Source organism: Neurospora hispaniola (assembly GCF_033458365.1).
Source record: "Neurospora hispaniola strain FGSC 10403 chromosome Unknown B0T23scaffold_5, whole genome shotgun sequence".
NCBI classification, from domain to species: domain Eukaryota; kingdom Fungi; phylum Ascomycota; class Sordariomycetes; order Sordariales; family Sordariaceae; genus Neurospora; species Neurospora hispaniola.
In genome coordinates this window covers 2,109,256-2,127,706 of record NW_026944410.1, presented here as the reverse complement: position 1 = coordinate 2,127,706, position 18,451 = coordinate 2,109,256, and the positions used below count along the sequence as shown (strand labels likewise).

Here is an 18,451-nt window from a genome sequence, read left to right as displayed (position 1 = left end):
GTGAGAATGATGAATCACTCATACCTAGATCAGTCTGGTATGAACCGCGAAAGATGAACTGGGTTCGGTCTAAGCAAGCATTGGAGAAAAGTTGAGATGCTAAATCTCGTTCAACTGACCAGACATACTCCCCTATTTCTGGACGACATGAGCAAGCAACGGTCCGGATCTACTGACACAACATCAAATTGTTTACGAAATTCCGGGTATATGTTTATAAGACAATCGCATACTCAAACTCGAACCAAACTTCCTGCTTTCTGAGCCTCTGCTATATCATTTTGTTTACCAGGCCCCAGGCGAGGCTATCAGGGCGTCATAGGCAAGCAGGTATGTATCACTTCAATGAAACACCATAAACAAGCCACCTTGGTAACACAATCAATACCGAGAATTGGATGATTGGGGGTTACTATAACAAGAAGTGCTGAATGCTCATGATGTAGTGCAGAAACCTTGCGATACGTCACTCTCGCCGAAATACATCATATCTCACTTTAATCCGAAATCGAGTGGACAATATGACTTGATTTTCGGTGGTAAACGAGGACATGGGCAGCTACATACATGACATCGTTAATTTCCTCATCCTTACGAATTCGCCTTCGATAAAGGTCAAGTGACCCGCCTACTATGTAAAAGCACACGTTGTGAAAAGGGGAAAGACCGAACTGAGAGTCACGACCTTACCGTTACGGCTTCCTACATCTCTATCTTCTTATCCAGCCAGTACAGCAAGAACAACATACCGGGCAGGGTTCGGATCAGGGGGCGAGCAGATGCGGCTCTTTTCGTTTCGAGTGTCAAGCGCATGTTGAGTATATTATTCGAGCGGCTATCCGCGTCTCTTGCCGCCAGTCCATTGCCGAGGCGCCGCCATACTATGTCGCTATGCATGTGGAAGCGAAGTTGCCTCACTCTTGATCTCCTCTCGTGTGTAGGTAGGTGATCATGAGATCACAGAGCTGGGGTTGTTGCCGTCGGTATCTGAGCTACTTGAATGAGGAGCATGGAGCTATTACTATGTAACTTGAGGGATAATGAACGCAGAATCACGAAACGCCTAGAAATACTGCAAGATGAGCTGTGATGCATTGCACGCGTCAATTTGCACACTAGAAAACGAGGAGGCTTATTCGCGCTGCGGCTGCATATGCCACAGGAGGTTGGAAGCTATTACATGGGAAAGAGGGAGTGTCCAAAGTAAACTGATGATGACCACGAAAAGTGGAACGAGGGAGAAAAATAGCAACGGTGAAAGACAAAAAAAAAAAAAAAAAAAAAAAAAAAAAAAAAAAAAAAAAAAAAAAAAGAAAGAAAAGATCCATCAAGATGGAAAATGTCAGCATATCGGGTCCGAGATGAGTGAACAATGAGCAAAACCATCTGACTCCTTCAAAGCCCACAACCGTTGTAGCCGTCAACATCAGGAAATCATCACCAAAAAGTTCACATACGATATTGTTTGCTCCATTCATTCCTTTTCCAAAGACCTATCAAGCACAAGAACAACACAAGTCTCGGCTACTACGACAAAAAGAAAAAAAAGGTTACACGGGTGACATAACAATAGCCTCGGAACCGAGCAATTGTGTCTGGTCCGGATATTTATACCTATTTTTCCTTTTCAAGTTTTGCCTCCTGCCTCCCTTATTCGTTTGTTTCTCTCAGCTTCAATCCACTCGATGCAACTGGGTTGGTTCACACTGAAGCCACATAGAAAAAAAAAAAAAGGAAAAATGGAGAGAAAGAAGGCGAGAGAGGGGGGGTTTAGAAATGAGGCAGGAGCGGAATAAGTTTGTTTTGTCACTTTTTATGACGCCGGCGCAGGGCACTGCAGCAATATCTGACCGTGAAATTGCAACGCGGGCCGCGAGTAGGGAAAGAGGAAAAGGAAAGCGAGAAACAAAACCTCGAGAATCAAAGCCTCGGTCCCTTAAGATCTAGACTATACATCACTGCAAAATGTATGTCTACTTCATCAGGTAGACACATTGCAGTGGGCCAGAACTCAAATAACATCATTCCTTGCTGGTTACACGACCTCAACTTGCTCCGCATCGTTCTCGTTATCTCTTACTGTGTAGGTACATATGAGTAGCCGTCCTACCAATAGGTCTCCCAGCAACAGCAGCATCAGTAATATCCACTAATTACATCGTCCTACATGAGCTATCATGTCGTCTCGCGTGTTCCGTGGGGCGTTATAAACGTCATGAGGTTCAATTAACTCTTAGGTCCGAAGTCGGTGGTCGGGGGTTCGGATTCTTTTCTTCGGGGAGGGATTGCTGATCTCTTCGGGATTTGTTTTGTATGGGGTATGTGAAGCAAGTGTGATGAGCTGTGTACAGTCAAGGCTTGACGGCGGGAGGCTCTAAATCACTGGAGCGCGAAAAATCTCCAACTCTCCCCTCATGATTTTCAATCAACAGAAACAACAAACAGTCAACGCGAACACGCACCCCTTCCTCACTCGGCAGTAAAGAATAGACTTGGCAAGTGAGACTCCATCTCAGAGCGCATAATATGAGTCTCGAGTATACGTAGAAAACCGTTCCAAAGCATGGTGATAATAAACCTTTGTAACCCCAGACATAAGTATGCAATTGAGCACTTCGGGAATGATTACAAGAAGACACTATGCAATAGCGATCTTGTATACACGATGACTCTGCTAGCGAGATTTTCCTTGGTTTCAAACACCTTGAGGTATCTCGGTAAACCACTAGAGCGAATGTCTACTGCTTGGAGCTACCAGAGAGACCAGATACGTACAACCACCAGGTGGACAGTTCTTCAATAAACAATCCGCCCCCCGTGTCTCGCCGTCTATTATCCGCTCTGGTGAGTATCGTAGGTAATGACGAAGGCTTCGCCTGGTATACTTGCTCAACCGTGGTTAAGTCAACGCAAGAAACCCACCAAAGACTTCTACGGACTTGCACCAAGCTGAACTCATGCCTACACCAAACTACCATAGGTACCTAAACACCTGACAACGGATTACCACACTATTCCCATCTACTCTAGAACCTTAAACTACGAAGCTCGATATGTTAGTTAGTTAGACTCGAACCGGTTTCGCATGTTGTCACTCATTTGCGTATTACAAACAAGCAAAATCTATCAAGTGACCAAAGCACAGTAAGTGCCAAGACGAACATGTCCTGCCAACTTATACAATACTGCGATCTTGAGCAATTTTTTCCACGGACAGAATATAAGCACCTTTACCAATAAAAATAAACACATACGACCATAGATGGTAGAAAACTCGGGATCCCGTCCGCTCTCCCATAGATAAGCTACCAATCGCCTGACTAGTAGTTGGGTCGGTGACGACCAGCGAATCCCAGGTGTTGTATGTTTTTTCTTTCTTTCTTTTTTTTTTTTTTTTTTTTTTTTCTTGGCTCGTTCCTTCTCTTTTTTGTATCAAGAATCTCACTTTGGCAGTCATTCTCTTTTTCATTGTTGATTCTGGCTCTTGTTCTGTTTGTTATATTCGTGGTTGCATGCACGTGTTACTTGCTAGGGAAGAAATTCGCCATAATGAAGTAGCGATATGATGCTGCTGGTTGCTGGAAACGAGGAATGCAGTCCCCATTGAGACAATCACCGAGATAGAAGCTCACGGTGAGCACATCGTGGACGTGTAACGAGTAAACACGATAGTCGTGATACTATTTGAACATTGCTATGAACCCTTTCCCATTCTCCTCCGAGGCGAAAACGCCTGTCCACCAATTCCAAAAAAGGAAAAAAAAAAAAAAAAAAAAAAACGAGGATTTGCCTATCCGATATCCATCTAACCTCCTTGTTCTTAACCATTACTCATAACGTAAGTACCTAACATGAGCAAGCCCATCCTGCACTATACACCACACAGTTTTATGCCTTGTAATTTCGGTCATAATGATACTTGTAAGCCGCAGATAGAAGACTCGCCTTCAGCATTCTACACATATCGTCAACCCCCAAGTCATAGCCTGGCCTTCGTACCTTTACCAGACCTTCCCATCTCTTCACGACGTATACCCAAGCCCTCACTTAACTCTATCCGATCCCACCAAAACCGGCAAGCCTTCAGCAAGATCTCATTGAGAACCTCCTCCTTGGCCGGCGTACCAGGGCTACTACCACCTGCCCGCTCGTTGTTCCCTTCTCCAAAGACAATCATCCTGCCCGTCCCCTCTGGCGGCTTTACATCGTCATCACCACTGCTGCTCTGTTTCCACAATGATGATGATGATGACCACCCCCTTTCTGTATTTCTCTCCGCAGTCTTGTGCCCAGCGCCGCCGCGGTCTAGTCCCGAATCACCATCCCCAAAAGGCGTCTTAAACAACGGCCACACCACCCTCTTCCCACTACCCTTCTTCCCGTCCGTCTCAACCTCAATAACATTCTCCCCGCTAATAAACCTTCCCCAAGCAGCATTCATCCCATCTGCCACCTTTCTCAACCCCTTGCTCCGTCGCGGTGGTCCAAATGACCTCAAAAAATCCATATCATGCGTCACCACAGGTGCCTCATCCGCGTGATTCGCCACGTCCCAGTTTCCCCTAGCCGCGAACCTATAGACATGAACCGGCAATCCCGCCTGGCTCATAAAGTGCGCTGTCTGCAGCACTGGACAAATGTAGGCGTAGTGGCTGTAAGCGGCGTCGAGACGGGCCCACTGAGCTCCCATGCCGGCGGGGACGGAGCGGTACGGGTTGCTGCTGCTGTAGGGGTTTGTCACGGGGTCCGGGTAAAGGTGCTCGAGGGCGGCGAGGTCGGCGTCAGTGAGGGTAGGGATGAGGGTTTTGAAGAAGGAGCGGAAGTCGTCGTTTGTGTTGGCTTGCCTGGGGATGAACGTGGCGCCTTCGTTTGTGTTGAAGCCGGTTAAGACGGGGATGCGGAGGTGCTTGCCTTGGCGCCAGGAGGTGATGGGGAGGTCGGGGATTAGGACGGGGGTGGTCTCGCTCTTGCTGTTGCTGATGGCTTGTTGTTGGTCGTGAAGCCCGTCGATGACGGGTTGGAAGGGCCACGTGACGCTGGGTTCGTAGCGGTCCCATACTTTCTTGGAGGCTCTGACTATGGTTTCGAGCGGAAGCTTGCGAAGACGATCAAAGATCTGATCATCCGGCAATTCGTCCACGCCTGCAGCGGCGAGGAATTCTCGAAATTGGACCAGGTGACGAGGGTGGTTCGGGAGGAGGACGGCTCTAGCAGTAGTAGCGCCGGACTCCAGGATGGCTCTGTGAAAGGGTGCCGGACTCTCCTTTCGGGCGTAGTACATGATATGGTGCCCGATCTAAGAAAAAAAAGAACAAAAAAATAAGTGAATATTGGGTCAGCGAAGTTATATGTGGTGTGTATGAAGACATATTGGAATACGATATCAAAGACATGAAAGGGCTGAAGACAAAACCTACCGAATGCGCACCAGCGCTGAGTCCCATGATAGTGACATTATCTGGATCACCCCCAAAGGCCTTTACATTTTCCCTCACCCATTCCAACAACATAGTCTGATCCCTTAACCCCAGATTTAGCAACCCTTCCTTGGCCGTCAATGCTGATGGGAGAAACCCCAAGGCACCGACACGATAATTGAAATTAATGCCTATCATAGGTGCATCGGCCCAAGAAACGAAGCTCGCCATGTTGCGTTCAGGGCCCATACCTCCGTTGAAGGCACCTCCATGGATGTAGACAACCACGGGCAGCAACGCTGGGCGCTTGTTGCTGTCCCCTATTTTTAGTCCATCGTCATCAACCAGACCAGCCGGCCTGTAGATATTGGCATTCAAGCAGTTTTCTCCAAATCCGTTGCCTACCGTCCCTCCTATAGGACATTTCTCGCCGAACTTGACAGCCTGGAACGTCTGATCGGAGTCCGGTAGTACCTTGGGTGGCCGGAAGCGGTTCTCCCCTCCGGTGGTCTGAGCAAAGGGAACGCCGCGAAAGGCCTCAATAGCCTTGGGGAAGCGGTAGTCGACAGACAAGTGGACGCCAATGTACCGGCCTTGGCGCAAGGTGACTGTAGGTGATGTGGCTGTGGCGCCGGGCTGCCTTTCGTTGGTCATGGTCATGGTTGCGGTCATCAAGGTGGTGGATGGGTAAAACGACGTGTCCTTGGTGTCTGCAGTCTGAGATGTCGGAGTTGGGACCGAAGGAGAAGATGCGGACGAAAGACCTAGCTCGAGATCCGGGTCGACATATGAAACTACTGCTTCTGTGCTATCACTACTGTTTGCCTTGCCGTTATCATTCGAGTCGCCGTAGTTGCCGTGTTGGGTGGTACTACTCGGGGTGCCCTTTTCCTTGGAGGGAACGCCTACGTCCGAGGGAGCAAACGAGGGGATAAGGCCGTTGGCGTTGTATCGGTAGTTGTATAGGCAGACGCACAGGAAGCCAATGACGAAGACCCAGGCTGAACAGAACATGATCTTTTTGGACAAGCTCTTTATTAGCCCGGGCGGTCGTCGTACATACCGGGGCTTCTCATCCTGGAGGAGGGGAAGATGTGGAGGCGGCGGCGGGCTCAGGGACGTTGGAGTCGAGCTCCCACTGCTCGAGGTGTCACCACTAGCTCGGGCTGTGGATGATGCTACGAGCGGGGTGCTATGGGTAGTACTGGGACTGCCCCATCCGGGGATCAACGTTGGCCGTTGGGGTTCCCCATTTTCCACTGAATTGACGCTGACAGCGGCGTCTGAATCCAGGGTCTGGTGATCGACACGGGATATGGTGCCGAGACGGACCCCGTCATGCACAGGCCTTCGCAACGGGCTTGGCATCGCGACTCTTCTCGCGAAACAAAAGGCTTTTTTCGACGTTGGTGCTTGTTCTCTTCGCCGGTCCTCGTAGTCCAAAGCGCGCTATACTTGTCGGCTACCTATTTTCCATGTTGCTGATGCTGCTCAGCTGCTCGTTGGTACCTGTACCTGTGGTCGGGGTGCTGGTAGAGGTGGCGCGAAAGTGACCGAGAAGGGGACTCAAAGATCGGTTTTGAACCCCCAATGGCTTTGGCTTCAAGCCTTTGAAGATACTGCGTGACTGGAGGGCGGATCGTTTGAAAATATTTCTAGTCAATGAACTGCAAGATCATATGTTGGAACTGAAATTTGAACAGGTTGTTGTGCGCGTGGGGCGTCGAACGTCGAATGCACGGGCTGCTTCTAAGGCAAGGTAATGTAGCCGTATACATAATGCGAACCGACACAACTGAAACCAAGGGAATGCCGCAACTGAGCGATAAGACTCGATCGAAAGGGAGAAACTGAAGGGAGAGACGTTGTTGGCAGTCGGTGAGGTTGGTGATTCAGCTGAGCGACTGCCTATCGAGCTAACTTGACAGTCAGTCGCTGCTGCGTCCAGGTCCTTTTCATACCAAGTTGGTAGGTGCATTCGACTGCGAAACCTCAATCTGTCCTGCAGAGGAAGGAGCAGAATAGCGAGTTCTCACATGCTCCTTCCCTTTGCGCGATCGGGGCGTATCACAAACTCGACAACCTATGTAACAAGCCCAAATCTCGAGTCTTGAGTAGGAAGGTATGCGAGACAGATCAAAGTGGGGGCAATGTACTCATGGCACCCGCTTTGTCGCCGTCGTCGTCGTCTTGACTCTGGATTCACTGCCACACCCTTCTCACATGTTAAAAGCGTCCTGTCAAGATCTTTGTTGATTGTTCTGCCATCTCCATCTATTCTATCTAACATCCAGCGTCGTCTCCTACCATGACCACGTTGGCTAAGCTGAATTGATAAAAAGAAAAAAACAAGAATAACCCCGCCAAAACGCGCTCAGAATACTAAGCGGCGAGCTAACAGATAAGTTCGTGTGACAAACAGTTGCCACGGCGTACGAGAAGAACCTAACGGCCCTAAAACCGAAAGACCTGTTGCCTCGTCCAATAGCCCAGTTGGCCAATCGGTTGGTGAGTAGTCCATTTAACCGTACTGTAAGTGATCGAGGGTATTTCCGGGGCACCTCAGTGTATAAAGGTCATCAAAAACAACCTGGGGCCCTCAAGAGATGGTGATGTCTGTCACGATGGTGCTCCGAAAGCTATGAAATGAGGAAGCAAGTTGAAAAATCAGAAAGCCAGCACGATAAGACCGTAAACCGCGAGTAAGAGAAAAAAGTAAAAGATAAAAAAAAAGTTCACACTGCGATGCAACCACCCCATGAAAATGCTCACACAAACCTTGAACTCCAAGCCGGAAAAAGAGAGAATCATGCAAGACCGAAATGAAAACAAAGCCGAAGCCTGAGCCACAACTCCGCGCCAACTCAAACATTTCGCCCACTTGCGTCGAAACGCCGAATCCATCGTGCAAACCCTACCTCTTCAGGATGTGAAGCGAAACCTCATCGGTTGAGAGCCCCCGACCATGCTGTCCCGTTTCTTCTTTCCACCAAGAGTAGCGGCTTTCTGTGCATGCTTCTCTGCCCACTCGCGGCTCTGCATCCTAGACCTATCAGCCGCCTCCTTTCGAGCTCTCTTCGCCGCCTCCTCTCTTTCGTGCCGCTCTCTCTCACGTTCCGCCGTATAGCCGTTGTCGCGTGCAAATACCTCCTTACCCCGTTGCCTCTGCTTCTGCGCCTCCTCCGCACTCACTGTGCTACGCCTGCTAACCGTGCTACTGCCCGTGACGCCACTGCGGTTGCTACCTGCCGACGCCCTCGAGATGCCACGACCGGCATTGGCTGCCGACAGCGAGTCAATCATGCTCAAGCGGCCGCGCGCCGGAAGAGTTGCCGCATTGTACGACTGTCGCTTGGTCGACGCGGCCGATCTGCCCACAGTAGCATTCCGCTTGTTCGCAGAAGAAGCTGTCGGTGACGCAAAAGAAGCTGTAGCGGGTGCCTTTGATAGAGGAGAACGGGGCTCTACACAACCGCTAGCATGGCTGCCATCAAACGTACGAGCGACACTTGGTCTCCCTTGTCGCGCCCGACTAACGACCGTCTCGCGAGGATTCGTAGCTCTCGAGACGCTAGCACGGACCGAGCGAGCCTTGGACCCGCGGCCCTTACCGTCCTCTTCCTCAGCTCGCTGTTTGGCCTCCGACTCCTCTCTCCTGCGACGTGAGATTGCCTGACCGGGTAGCTCAGAAGCGGCTCGCGTGGACGTTCTGGTGGACCTGACACGAACTTTGGGAGGTGAGGCGGTCCAGGAATCATCCATAGACGGGGCATTTTCGGAAATATATCCTTGTGAAAGACGAGATGCACGCTCTTCCTTGAGGCGGCGGGCCACAGGTTCTCCGGGTAGCTCGAACGAGGCCACAGTGGGTGCTTTGTTAGACCTGGCCGGAGGCCTAGGTGGCCGAAGGCTGGTTGGTCTGGTTGCTGTACCTTTCTTCTCAGCAGCCGCTTTATTATCGGCAAAGCTCATCGAGCTTGACTTCCGCAACGATGAAGAGCGATCGACATCTTTCGGGCGGACCGTGGTAGGTCCAGTTCTCTTGGAGCTTGTGCGCTGAGGTGGGACGGCCTTGGGTGTTCTCTGGACGCTCTGCATCGAGGGTATTCTTGCGTCTACAGGAGACAAGATTCGGTCGACTCGCGCCAAGTCATCGACAGCTTCCAATTCATCCTCGAGCTTGTCGAGAGCTTCCACCGAGTCTTCAATCCTGGACGCAGGACTCGAAATGGGTGGAAATAGTCTCGTTGGTTCCATGTGTTCGTCTTCCATGGCCTCCGAGAGGCGGTGACGATATTTGTGATAATATTCGGTCTCCCACCTCATTTGAGACTCTTGTTGACAAGAATCCACGGTTTCCGAGGAATGATGGTGGTATCGGTGACATGAATCAGTCTCCCACATCCGGGACTCGTTTTGGATGTGGCGGTCATTTTCTGCATGTGAATCTGATGCTCGAGCTTCATCTCTCTCTTCTTCATACTGATATTCGCCGATCAGAAGACAATCTGACTCGAAGCTCACCTGAGGCTCATGTCGATGGTCCACGTCAACCTCTCCGTGAAAATCGCGCATTTCATCGTACGTATGGTAAGGGCTGGTCTCTTCAGCCATGCTGGAGATGGAATCCGCGTCCATTTGGACGATAGTAGTTTCAAAGTTGCCAGCCCTTTCATCCATCATGCTCTCCGTCTCCTCATCAATTGTCTCGCGGGTAATGTGGGAGCGCCTCATCTGAACACGGGATTCGTCGGGATGGATTGTGATGTTCGTCGGAACAGTATTATTCACGACAACGTCGCTATGCTCGACGCCGTCGAGCTTAGTAGCTACAACCGTATATATATCAGCACTTTGATCTCCGTTGTCGGTGCCTAACTTGGCATCCGGCATTGACTTTGAACGCCGTGGGACGAGGTTGCAGCCAAAGTAAAGCAGCTCTTTTGGGTTTTCGGATCCTTGGTAGCCACAGCGCTCAGGGTGTTCATGAGAACAGATTGGGTGAGCACATTCTCCGGATCCCCTATAGCCACAAATCTCTGGGTTATCGTGAGAGCAGACTGGATGAGCGCATCCTTCGGGCAGGGTCTTTGCCGGCAATGACAGAACCCACTCGAAGTGACCTGCGTAATGTTTGGCCAACTGCTCTGCGTTGCTGGTGAGTTTTTGACTTTCCAGGGCAAGGTGATTTGTTTCCCCAAATTCTGAGAGACTCGTCAAACTCAAGTTAGTTTGTCTTCATTGCACAAAGGTAGCTTGATTCCCAGATACTAGTAGAGAGAGCCACATACCTTTTGAGAAAAATGTGGAGATAGTTGCACCGGCCTCAGAACTGTCTCCTTCGCCTAGTTTCTTGCGCACTTGACCAGCAGTCTCGTTTCCAAGTTCAGACCCGTCAGCTTGGTATCTTGCAGTAACTCTGGCCCTGACATTTGCCTTCTTGGGGCTACCCAAGTAGTTGTTTAGGGTACTGATTGTTTGAGTCTTGTCTGGCTTCCTGCTATGATCGTTGTCGGTGTCTGAATTGGGATCCAAGACATAAAACTGATTGTTGTCGAGTCTGTGAGGGGTGCAGCTGGAGTGTAGTCCATGGTCGTGGATATCGAAGCCGATTCCATGTCGGTGGTGGTAGGTGCTGGCGGTCGCCATGATTGTAATTAATTCTTCGTTCTAATATCGGCTTTTCCCGAAATAGCCAAGATCTGGAGGCCAGACGATTGCGTTGCTGACTGGCCTGAACAAGGATTCCAGAGTAATTTCGCTCAAAGGGAAAAAGACAAGATTATCTCTGTGCAGACGCGGGGTGGCTCGTTATCCAGAAAGGTGAGATTGTGATGGGCTAGATCCGGGGAAGGCTGATCGAAAACTTGTTGGTTATTGATTGAACAATTATGTTGGTGTAGCAGTTGGGCACTGGAGTCTTTGGCTGACGACGGAAGTGATTCAACTGAAGTGGTCGAGAAAACTGTGTTGGAGTCCTAAAGGCAGTTGGCTTTTGTGCTTCATCCAGAACGTCATGCGTCTTAGTACTGGCGGCGGGCGCTCTTCCTTTTTTCTTGAAATGGCAGTCAAGGTCGTGCCCACAACTCCTTCCCATCTTCACCATGATGCTTGAGGGCCATTCCACTTCGTTCTCGGTGCCTTTGCTGGACTTGTAGCTGCAAATGTTCGTGGTCTCATGGTGCGGTTGTCTGATGTCTTGAAGCGGCGACTTCCTCGAACAACCCCCTGGTTGACTTCGACCAAAACCGACTTCTTTATCAGCGACCAAGTAGAAAAAGCCCACCCCTAGTTGCTTAAACCTTTCTTCCTGTTCGTACTCGGAAGGTACAGACTGAGGCTGGCAGCACCGATAAGAAAAAAACAGGGCAGTCCACATAGCATCTGACTCTAACATGAAGCTTTCTGACCTGATTTTGTTTCCTTTAGAGCGCCTTGGTGCGGTAGTAGCATTGATCCTTCAAAAAAGATTACTTCTGACTTGAATCCTCAGCCAATCCCAAGAAGGACTGGCTGAATGGTGTAGCCTGGCTGACCGAGGTGACCTGGAAGACAGACACTTCCTCCGGTTTACTCTTCTTCTGCAGCTCCCTCTGCATGTGCTTGAAGTGCAGGCGCATGTTCGGTTGGGATGCGAACAAGAGTCTGGGGAAGATCTCCCTCTGAGGGCTCCTGGACACCTGCACTTGGCTTGGGCAATTTGGCTGAGGCAGGCATGTTAATAAGGACCGTCCGGAAGGGATGCTACCAGTATGGCGTGAATGATGCTTACCAGATGCCATGTTGATAGCTCTCAGCACATTATGCCAATTGCTAAGAACAAGGGCAATGGCTTCTGTTCCATCGGAAAGAGTAGCCAGCTTTTGTGCGAGTGCCTCCATCTGCGTTGCCATTGCCGCACTGAGATCGCGCAGCTCCTTGAGATTCTCCAGCTCGGCCTTCTTCTCGTTGACTCTGGCAACCAGGGCGGGAGACTGGCCCGTGGTGCTTGCGCCCATGGACGAAAAGCCTCTGGCAGGAAATGCGGACATTGTGGCTGCAGTCACGGCGTTGGTGATGGGGAAGAAGAAAAGGATGGGAGTTTATGGAGATCTACATGTGTGTTCAGGAAATGGTAGTCAAGAGCCGTTGGTCGAATCTAAGTGGTGGAAGTCCTTGACAAGACGGACGGGAAGATGGGAGGAAAGAGCGTGCTGTTCCTTGTTGTGATTGCTTGCTGCTGGGTGATGCTGTTAGTGGCCGCCGGTAGTATAGAGGTTCTGAGGTACTGCTTATAGGACCTCATGCTTGTTTTCATGGGCGGCAGGCAACACCGCAGGTCGGAGTCTGGACGGTGAAAGCTTCCAGTGGGCCGCGTCCCCGCCCCGCTTCAGTTCAGAACTGAAACTCGTTGCTGGTCAACCCTGGACCTTGGCCAACTGCAAGAGAACCGCGACGCTAAACCGGTTTGGGAACCAGAGTAAACAAAAATGTTCGCGAAATGACACCTGGGAATTTCAGTTGTCCACCTCCGCTCCCACCCACCCAATCCATCGCACTGTTGCACGGTGCACCTGCCCAGCCTCTTCCTTCCCCAACGTATCGAACGCATTCCAAACAACAACCTGAATCAAACAGCTTCACATCCACGACGATCTGTATTGTATGTCTATGCTAGCGATCTGGTCGAACTAATAACAACCCTTTTTGGCTGTCTTGTCCGCGAGGACGACAATGCGAAATGGCCCGCCTCAACGAACAAGCCATGTCGTCTGTCTCGTTGTCAACAGACAATCTCGAGCTCTGTATGTGTCGCGACTCTGTCTCCCTCATCGCGCCAATGCGACAACACAGCTAACCTCATCGCGTCTTGACAGTGCGTAGGAAGTTCCTCAGACAAAACAGAGATATTGCTCGAGTCAATTCCACACAGTCACTCCGTATCCGTGGGTTGGAGAATGAATGCGCTCGTCTGCTGTCGGAAAACCTCGAACTCCGTGGTCAGGTCTTACGCCTCGAAAAGGAGCTCCAAGACAACGCTGCGCGAAGGGTGGCCGATCATGCGCTTGAGGTCAAGGCCAAGATGGAGACGCAGTTGGCGGAACTCAGTTCGCTGCTGGCAAGCTTAGGGGAGCCGCCCTCGAAGCGGCGCCTTTCGGAAGAAAGGCGATACGCGCAGCCTCGACCGAGCGTTCACCGAAGCCCTCCCTTACGAAGAGCACGCCAGGAGGCCGACCAGGAACTACTGGCTGAGCAGGAAGGAAGGCTACCGCCGATATACGAGAACAAGGCGTATGCGCGAGCCACAATGAAGTAGGTTGCTTGAAGTCCCCGGTGCATGATACACTGAGGTATATGGCTGACACCCAAGCAGCAGTGAAGAAATCCTAGCGCTGTGCATGCAGGCAGATGATTCGAATGACTCGCCAGACATCGGACCGCCGCCAGTATCTAGGTTTGTCGAGGATGATATGGTCATACCTTGTTCACCATCGCCAAACAAGAACGCCGAGACTGAAGAAACGGAAACTACCGAGCAAGTGGAAGAGAGCCCTAGGGCTCTTCAAGTACCGCCGTCACTATCGCCGCCTAAACTTGACTACGACAGGAGACCAAACATGATCTTATTCAGCCCACCCAAAGAATCGAGAGTTGCGGAACCCTCCAAGATGTTCAGTCCCCCTCCGATGGAACCGCCAAAACAGTCCGCATCGGCTGTACCGAGTGAGATGATACGAGCAGGCCTCAAGCGAAAGTTGAACGGCGAGAACCAAAACGAACCCAACAAGGCAACCAAGCTTCAGCAAGGAAAGGAGAATGGCAATGAGACTGGGATCAAGAAAGGACTCTCTGCCCGTGACCCGCACAAGAGGAAAAGCATCAAAGAGACCGCAACGAAACCGAGAGCCCCGCTGTCAGCAAAGAGCACGAACGAGCACATTGTCTCTCCGAAGAAGCCGGTGAAGGTGCACAAGGCGCCAAAGGGTAAGGAGAAAGCTGACCTGCCCGCTCCGGAAGAGAAGTCAGCAGTAGAAGAAACGCAAGGAAATTCTACGTCGGCATTCACGAAAGTCGAGATCCTCCCACCGGCTCTGGAACCTACTCCTGAAGTTGCGGAGATTCCCGAAACCGATATTCTGATCACACCTGGAACACCAGAGCGCGCCTCTGAAAGCACTGTTGTGACCCACGACACCCCGCCGCCAGCCCACATTTCATCTAATGGAGAGACGTCGCGGCCTAGCAGGCGTGCTAGAGCGGCGATCAGCTATACGGAACCCAATTTGCGCGACAAGATGCGACGACCGACCAAAGAGCTCTTTGATGCCGTTGCTGGGGAGGGCAAGTTCCTTCACAGGCCGGCATCGCAACAGCAGCAGCAGCAACGCAAGGGCGACGAGTCAGCACCGACGTCAGTAAGCAAGGTCAAGGCCGAGCCGTCGCCGGCGGTGGATACAAGTAGTCTGACCAGCAGTACGCTGTTTGAGAAGGAGAAGGAACCACAGCCGGAGGAAGGAATATTATCTCCAAACGGCATCCTCCCGAGCTCAGTAGACCTGGGAAGGAGAAGACGCGCCTCATCCTTCTCTACTGCAGCCCCTGCAATGACAATTCCTTCGGTCCGAGAACAACCAACTCTAAACCCCCCAGCCGCGGAGGAGACCGATGAAAACGCCGCGGTCGAGGCTCAGATTCAGAAGGAGCTGAGTAATAGTATTACAACACGGCCCAGGGGTGGAAAGGGGAGGCAATCAATGAGCCGTTCCGCACCCACGATCCCAACAGAAAATCACGAAAACGAGGACGCACAACTCTCGACGAACTCAGCCTCGGTGGATCTCTACGACTTTGCTAGTTGTGCATCTCCGGATAGCGCAGCACCCCAGCTAGAAGCGACTACCGATGATGTTCCTGTTAATAAGAAGGCGCCAAAAGGTTCAAGAAGAGCGTCCTCAGCTGCTTCGACCGAGACAACAGCAACAGCATCCGCGAAGCCAAGATCTTCCCGAAAAAGGGCTTCGATGCTGGTGCCGAAGAAAAGCTTGTGGGCTGAAGAGTTAACGCAGGAGGAAGAGGATGAGGAAGATGTCGGCAATGACAGTGGCGGGTCCTTGTCCAAGGGGAGGGCCTCGAGGAGGAGAAGTATGATGCTTTGAATTGACCTTGGCAGAGCTGGGGAGCCTGAGATGGAATTGTTGTATAGTTGTTTCACACGGCACAGCGTAAGGCGTTTTGTGGTTTACAGGATATGGAGCTGAATCACACGTGGAACTGGACAAGAGCCCCCCCCCCCATGACTGTACTTAACAAGCAAGCTGGCATGTTTGGATAGCTCAAACATGGAGAGGACACGACACAAATGTATTTTATGACCTGTATAAGAATATTCCCCCTGATCAAGCATCAACAATGCGTTGCTGCGCGACCGTTAGCGCTGACAGCTGGCAGCGGATGCCACGACACTGGACGTTCTTCCGTTCTGTTCGGCAGTCCTCTGCCCCACCTTTCAGTGGTGGGGTGTCGTCCACTGGCGGCGGAAGCAGGGAGCTTGGTCCAGGTCGATTCCATCAACTTTTCGGAGGGGGTCCAGCATCCCACCTTTGACCTGAGGTTGACGCTGAAGCTGCCTGCCCGATCATTGAACTGGAGAACAGCAAACAACAACGGCGGCCATTCCTTCTCCAGATTTTTGCCAACCATCCTGCTTCCCCCCGCGCATTCTGAAGCATCACCATCTGAAGACGAAGTCTATACCTACCTACAGCTTTCTTCTTTTCAGTCACCAGTAAAGCAACCCATATAAATCAGGCACCATGCAGGCACCGGTCCTGGTAATGAGTATGTTCCAGCGCTCGAAGCTACCTCTTGCCCCTTTTCGCACTGATATTGGGGATATCCTCACTTGTCAGCCGGCAGTAACCATGCAGCATACTGACTGACCTTACCTCCTACCCTTACAGACACCAACAGTGGTGAGAGGCAAACTGGCCGCAAGGCTCAGATGTCCAACATCGCCGCCGCCAAAACGTACAGTTCCAAAGGCCCTCCCCCCCCTAATAGCGGATAAGACCGCCTTTCACCCCGCCATGGACACTGACTGACCGCCCCCCCTCGGCTCGTAGTGTCGCTGATATCATCCGATCCTGCCTCGGCCCCAAGGCCATGCTCAAGATGCTTCTCGATCCCATGGGCGGTATCGTCCTCACCAATGACGGCCATGCTATTCTCCGCGAGATCGAAGTGTCGCACCCCGCAGCCAAGAGCATGATCGAGCTCAGCCGGACACAAGACGAAGAAGTTGGTGACGGTACCACAACAGTCATCATTCTCGGTAAGGGAAACTTTGGCTACAGCTGCGCTGTATACCGTTCACTGACATGTGGTATTCACAAACAGCCGGCGAGATCCTCGCGCAATCCCTCCCCCAGCTCGAGCGCAACATCCACCCCGTCGTCATCATCTCGGCCTTCAAGCGCGCCCTCAAGGACGCCCTGCAGATCATCGAAGACATCTCGCTCCCGATCGACATCAACGATGACCAGGCCATGTACAAGCTCATCTCGTCCTCGATTGGCACCAAGTACGTTTCCCGATGGTCGGAACTCATGTGCGGGCTAGCGCTCAAGGCCGTGCGCACCGTGACGTGGGAGATGGGTAACGGCAAGAAGGAGGTCGACATCAAGAGGTATGCGCGCGTGGAGAAGGTGCCGGGCGGCGAGATTGAGGACAGCAGGGTATTGGACGGCGTTATGCTCAACAAGGACATCACACACCCCAAGATGCGCCGCAGGATCGAGAACCCGCGCATCATCCTGCTCGACTGCCCGCTCGAGTACAAGAAGGGCGAGTCGCAGACCAACATTGAGATCACAAAGGAGGAGGACTGGAACCGCATCCTGCAGATTGAGGAGGAGCAGGTCAAGCAGATGTGCGAGCATATCCTTGCCTTTAACCCCGACCTTGTTATCACAGAGAAGGGTGTCTCTGGTGAGTTCGACTCCATAAGTGGGAAGCGCGTATCACGTCGGTGGCAGGAAAGCTAACGATGATTTCGCTCACAGATCTCGCACAACACTATCTCATGAAGGCCAACGTTACCGCGCTCAGACGTGTGCGCAAGACCGACAACAACAGAATTGCCAGGGCGACCGGCGCTACTATTGTCAACCGAGTAGAGGATCTCCAGGAATCCGACGTTGGCACTAACTGCGGCCTCTTCGAGGTCGAGAAGATTGGCGACGAGTACTTCACCTTCCTCACAAAGTGCAAGGACCCCAAGGCCTGCACCGTCCTTCTCCGCGGTCCCTCCAAGGACGTTCTCAACGAGATTGAGCGCAACCTGCAAGATGCCATGGGCGTGGCGCGCAACGTCATGTTCCACCCCAGGCTATCGCCCGGTGGTGGTGCGACCGAGATGGCCGTGTCCGTCAGGTTAACACAGCTCGCGAAGAGCATCGAGGGTGTCCAACAATGGCCGTACAAGGCCGTCGCCGAGGCCCTCGAGGTCATTCCCCGTACACTTGTCCAGAACGCCGGCAAGAGCCCCGTCCGTGTGCTCACCGATCTCCGCGCGAAGCATGCCGAGGGCAAGAACTCGTGGGGTATCAACGGCGATACTGGTGCCATTGTGGATATGAAGGATTACGGGGTCTGGGAGCCCGAGGCCATCAAGGTGCAGAGCATGAAGACTGCTATCGAGGTATGTTTGGACTTTTTTTTATCCATTTTCTTGACATTCAGTTTCGATGCTCTTCTAACTGTCTACTGACCATCTACACAAACAGGCTGCCTGCCTCCTATTGAGAGTTGACGATATCTGCAGTGCCAGAAAGGCACAGCCAGGTGTCGGTGTCAGCTCTGGCGGCGGTGATGAGTAAATGATATGAAGGGTGCGGGTGGGTAACCCAGGGTCAACTGAGTTATAGTCAGTCCGGCAAAAGGTGGTATGATATCCCGTTAATGATTCTTTGGTGGTCAACGCATAGCACCCATTGCATGAGCACCCCTTTATGTATATGCTAGATGGACCTTGGCATGGTAGATAAAAGGGGTTC

At 51.7% G+C, this 18,451-nt stretch overlaps 6 protein-coding genes across 6 annotated transcripts; 2 read left to right on the top strand and 4 right to left on the bottom strand.

Annotated features, from left to right (window-relative positions):
* Window positions 1-3,779: 3,779 nt before the first annotated feature.
* B0T23DRAFT_166638 (Alpha/Beta hydrolase protein) lies at window positions 3,780-6,938 on the bottom strand. The gene is made up of 2 exons (XM_062832829.1): window positions 5,418-6,938; window positions 3,780-5,296 (listed from the first exon to the last, which is right to left on the bottom strand). The coding sequence occupies exons 1-2, from the start codon at window positions 6,783-6,785 to the stop codon at window positions 3,980-3,982; spliced, it is 2,685 nt and encodes an 894-aa protein (XP_062691846.1). The 5' UTR covers window positions 6,786-6,938; the 3' UTR covers window positions 3,780-3,979.
* A 1,401-nt stretch (window positions 6,939-8,339) lies between these two features.
* Window positions 8,340-11,066, bottom strand: B0T23DRAFT_320193 (uncharacterized protein; the record flags this gene model as incomplete). The annotated part of the gene is made up of 2 exons (XM_062835159.1): window positions 8,340-10,621; window positions 10,709-11,066. The coding sequence occupies 2 exons, from the start codon at window positions 11,064-11,066 to the stop codon at window positions 8,340-8,342; spliced, it is 2,640 nt and encodes an 879-aa protein (XP_062691845.1).
* A 95-nt stretch (window positions 11,067-11,161) lies between these two features.
* B0T23DRAFT_166625 (uncharacterized protein) lies at window positions 11,162-11,931 on the bottom strand. The gene has a single exon (XM_062832828.1). The coding sequence runs from the start codon at window positions 11,812-11,814 to the stop codon at window positions 11,257-11,259; it is 558 nt and encodes a 185-aa protein (XP_062691844.1). The 5' UTR covers window positions 11,815-11,931; the 3' UTR covers window positions 11,162-11,256.
* On the bottom strand, window positions 11,932-12,697 carry B0T23DRAFT_166624 (DASH complex subunit Dad2-domain-containing protein). The gene is made up of 2 exons (XM_062832827.1): window positions 12,190-12,697; window positions 11,932-12,121 (listed from the first exon to the last, which is right to left on the bottom strand). Exons 1-2 carry the CDS (start codon window positions 12,446-12,448, stop codon window positions 11,988-11,990), a joined length of 393 nt encoding a protein of 130 aa, XP_062691843.1. The 5' UTR covers window positions 12,449-12,697; the 3' UTR covers window positions 11,932-11,987.
* Window positions 12,698-12,947: 250 nt separating this feature from the next.
* On the top strand, window positions 12,948-15,793 carry B0T23DRAFT_360231 (uncharacterized protein). Its single transcript, XM_062836255.1, has 3 exons — window positions 12,948-13,201; window positions 13,274-13,709; window positions 13,771-15,793. Exons 1-3 carry the CDS (start codon window positions 13,138-13,140, stop codon window positions 15,551-15,553), a joined length of 2,283 nt encoding a protein of 760 aa, XP_062691842.1. The 5' UTR covers window positions 12,948-13,137; the 3' UTR covers window positions 15,554-15,793.
* Window positions 15,794-16,210: 417 nt separating this feature from the next.
* Window positions 16,211-18,274, top strand: B0T23DRAFT_405473 (chaperonin Cpn60/TCP-1 family; the record flags this gene model as incomplete). The annotated part of the gene is made up of 6 exons (XM_062839000.1): window positions 16,211-16,235; window positions 16,358-16,424; window positions 16,520-16,728; window positions 16,794-17,384; window positions 17,459-18,096; window positions 18,182-18,274. 6 exons carry the CDS (start codon window positions 16,211-16,213, stop codon window positions 18,272-18,274), a joined length of 1,623 nt encoding a protein of 540 aa, XP_062691841.1.
* Between the last annotated feature and the right edge of the window lie 177 nt (window positions 18,275-18,451).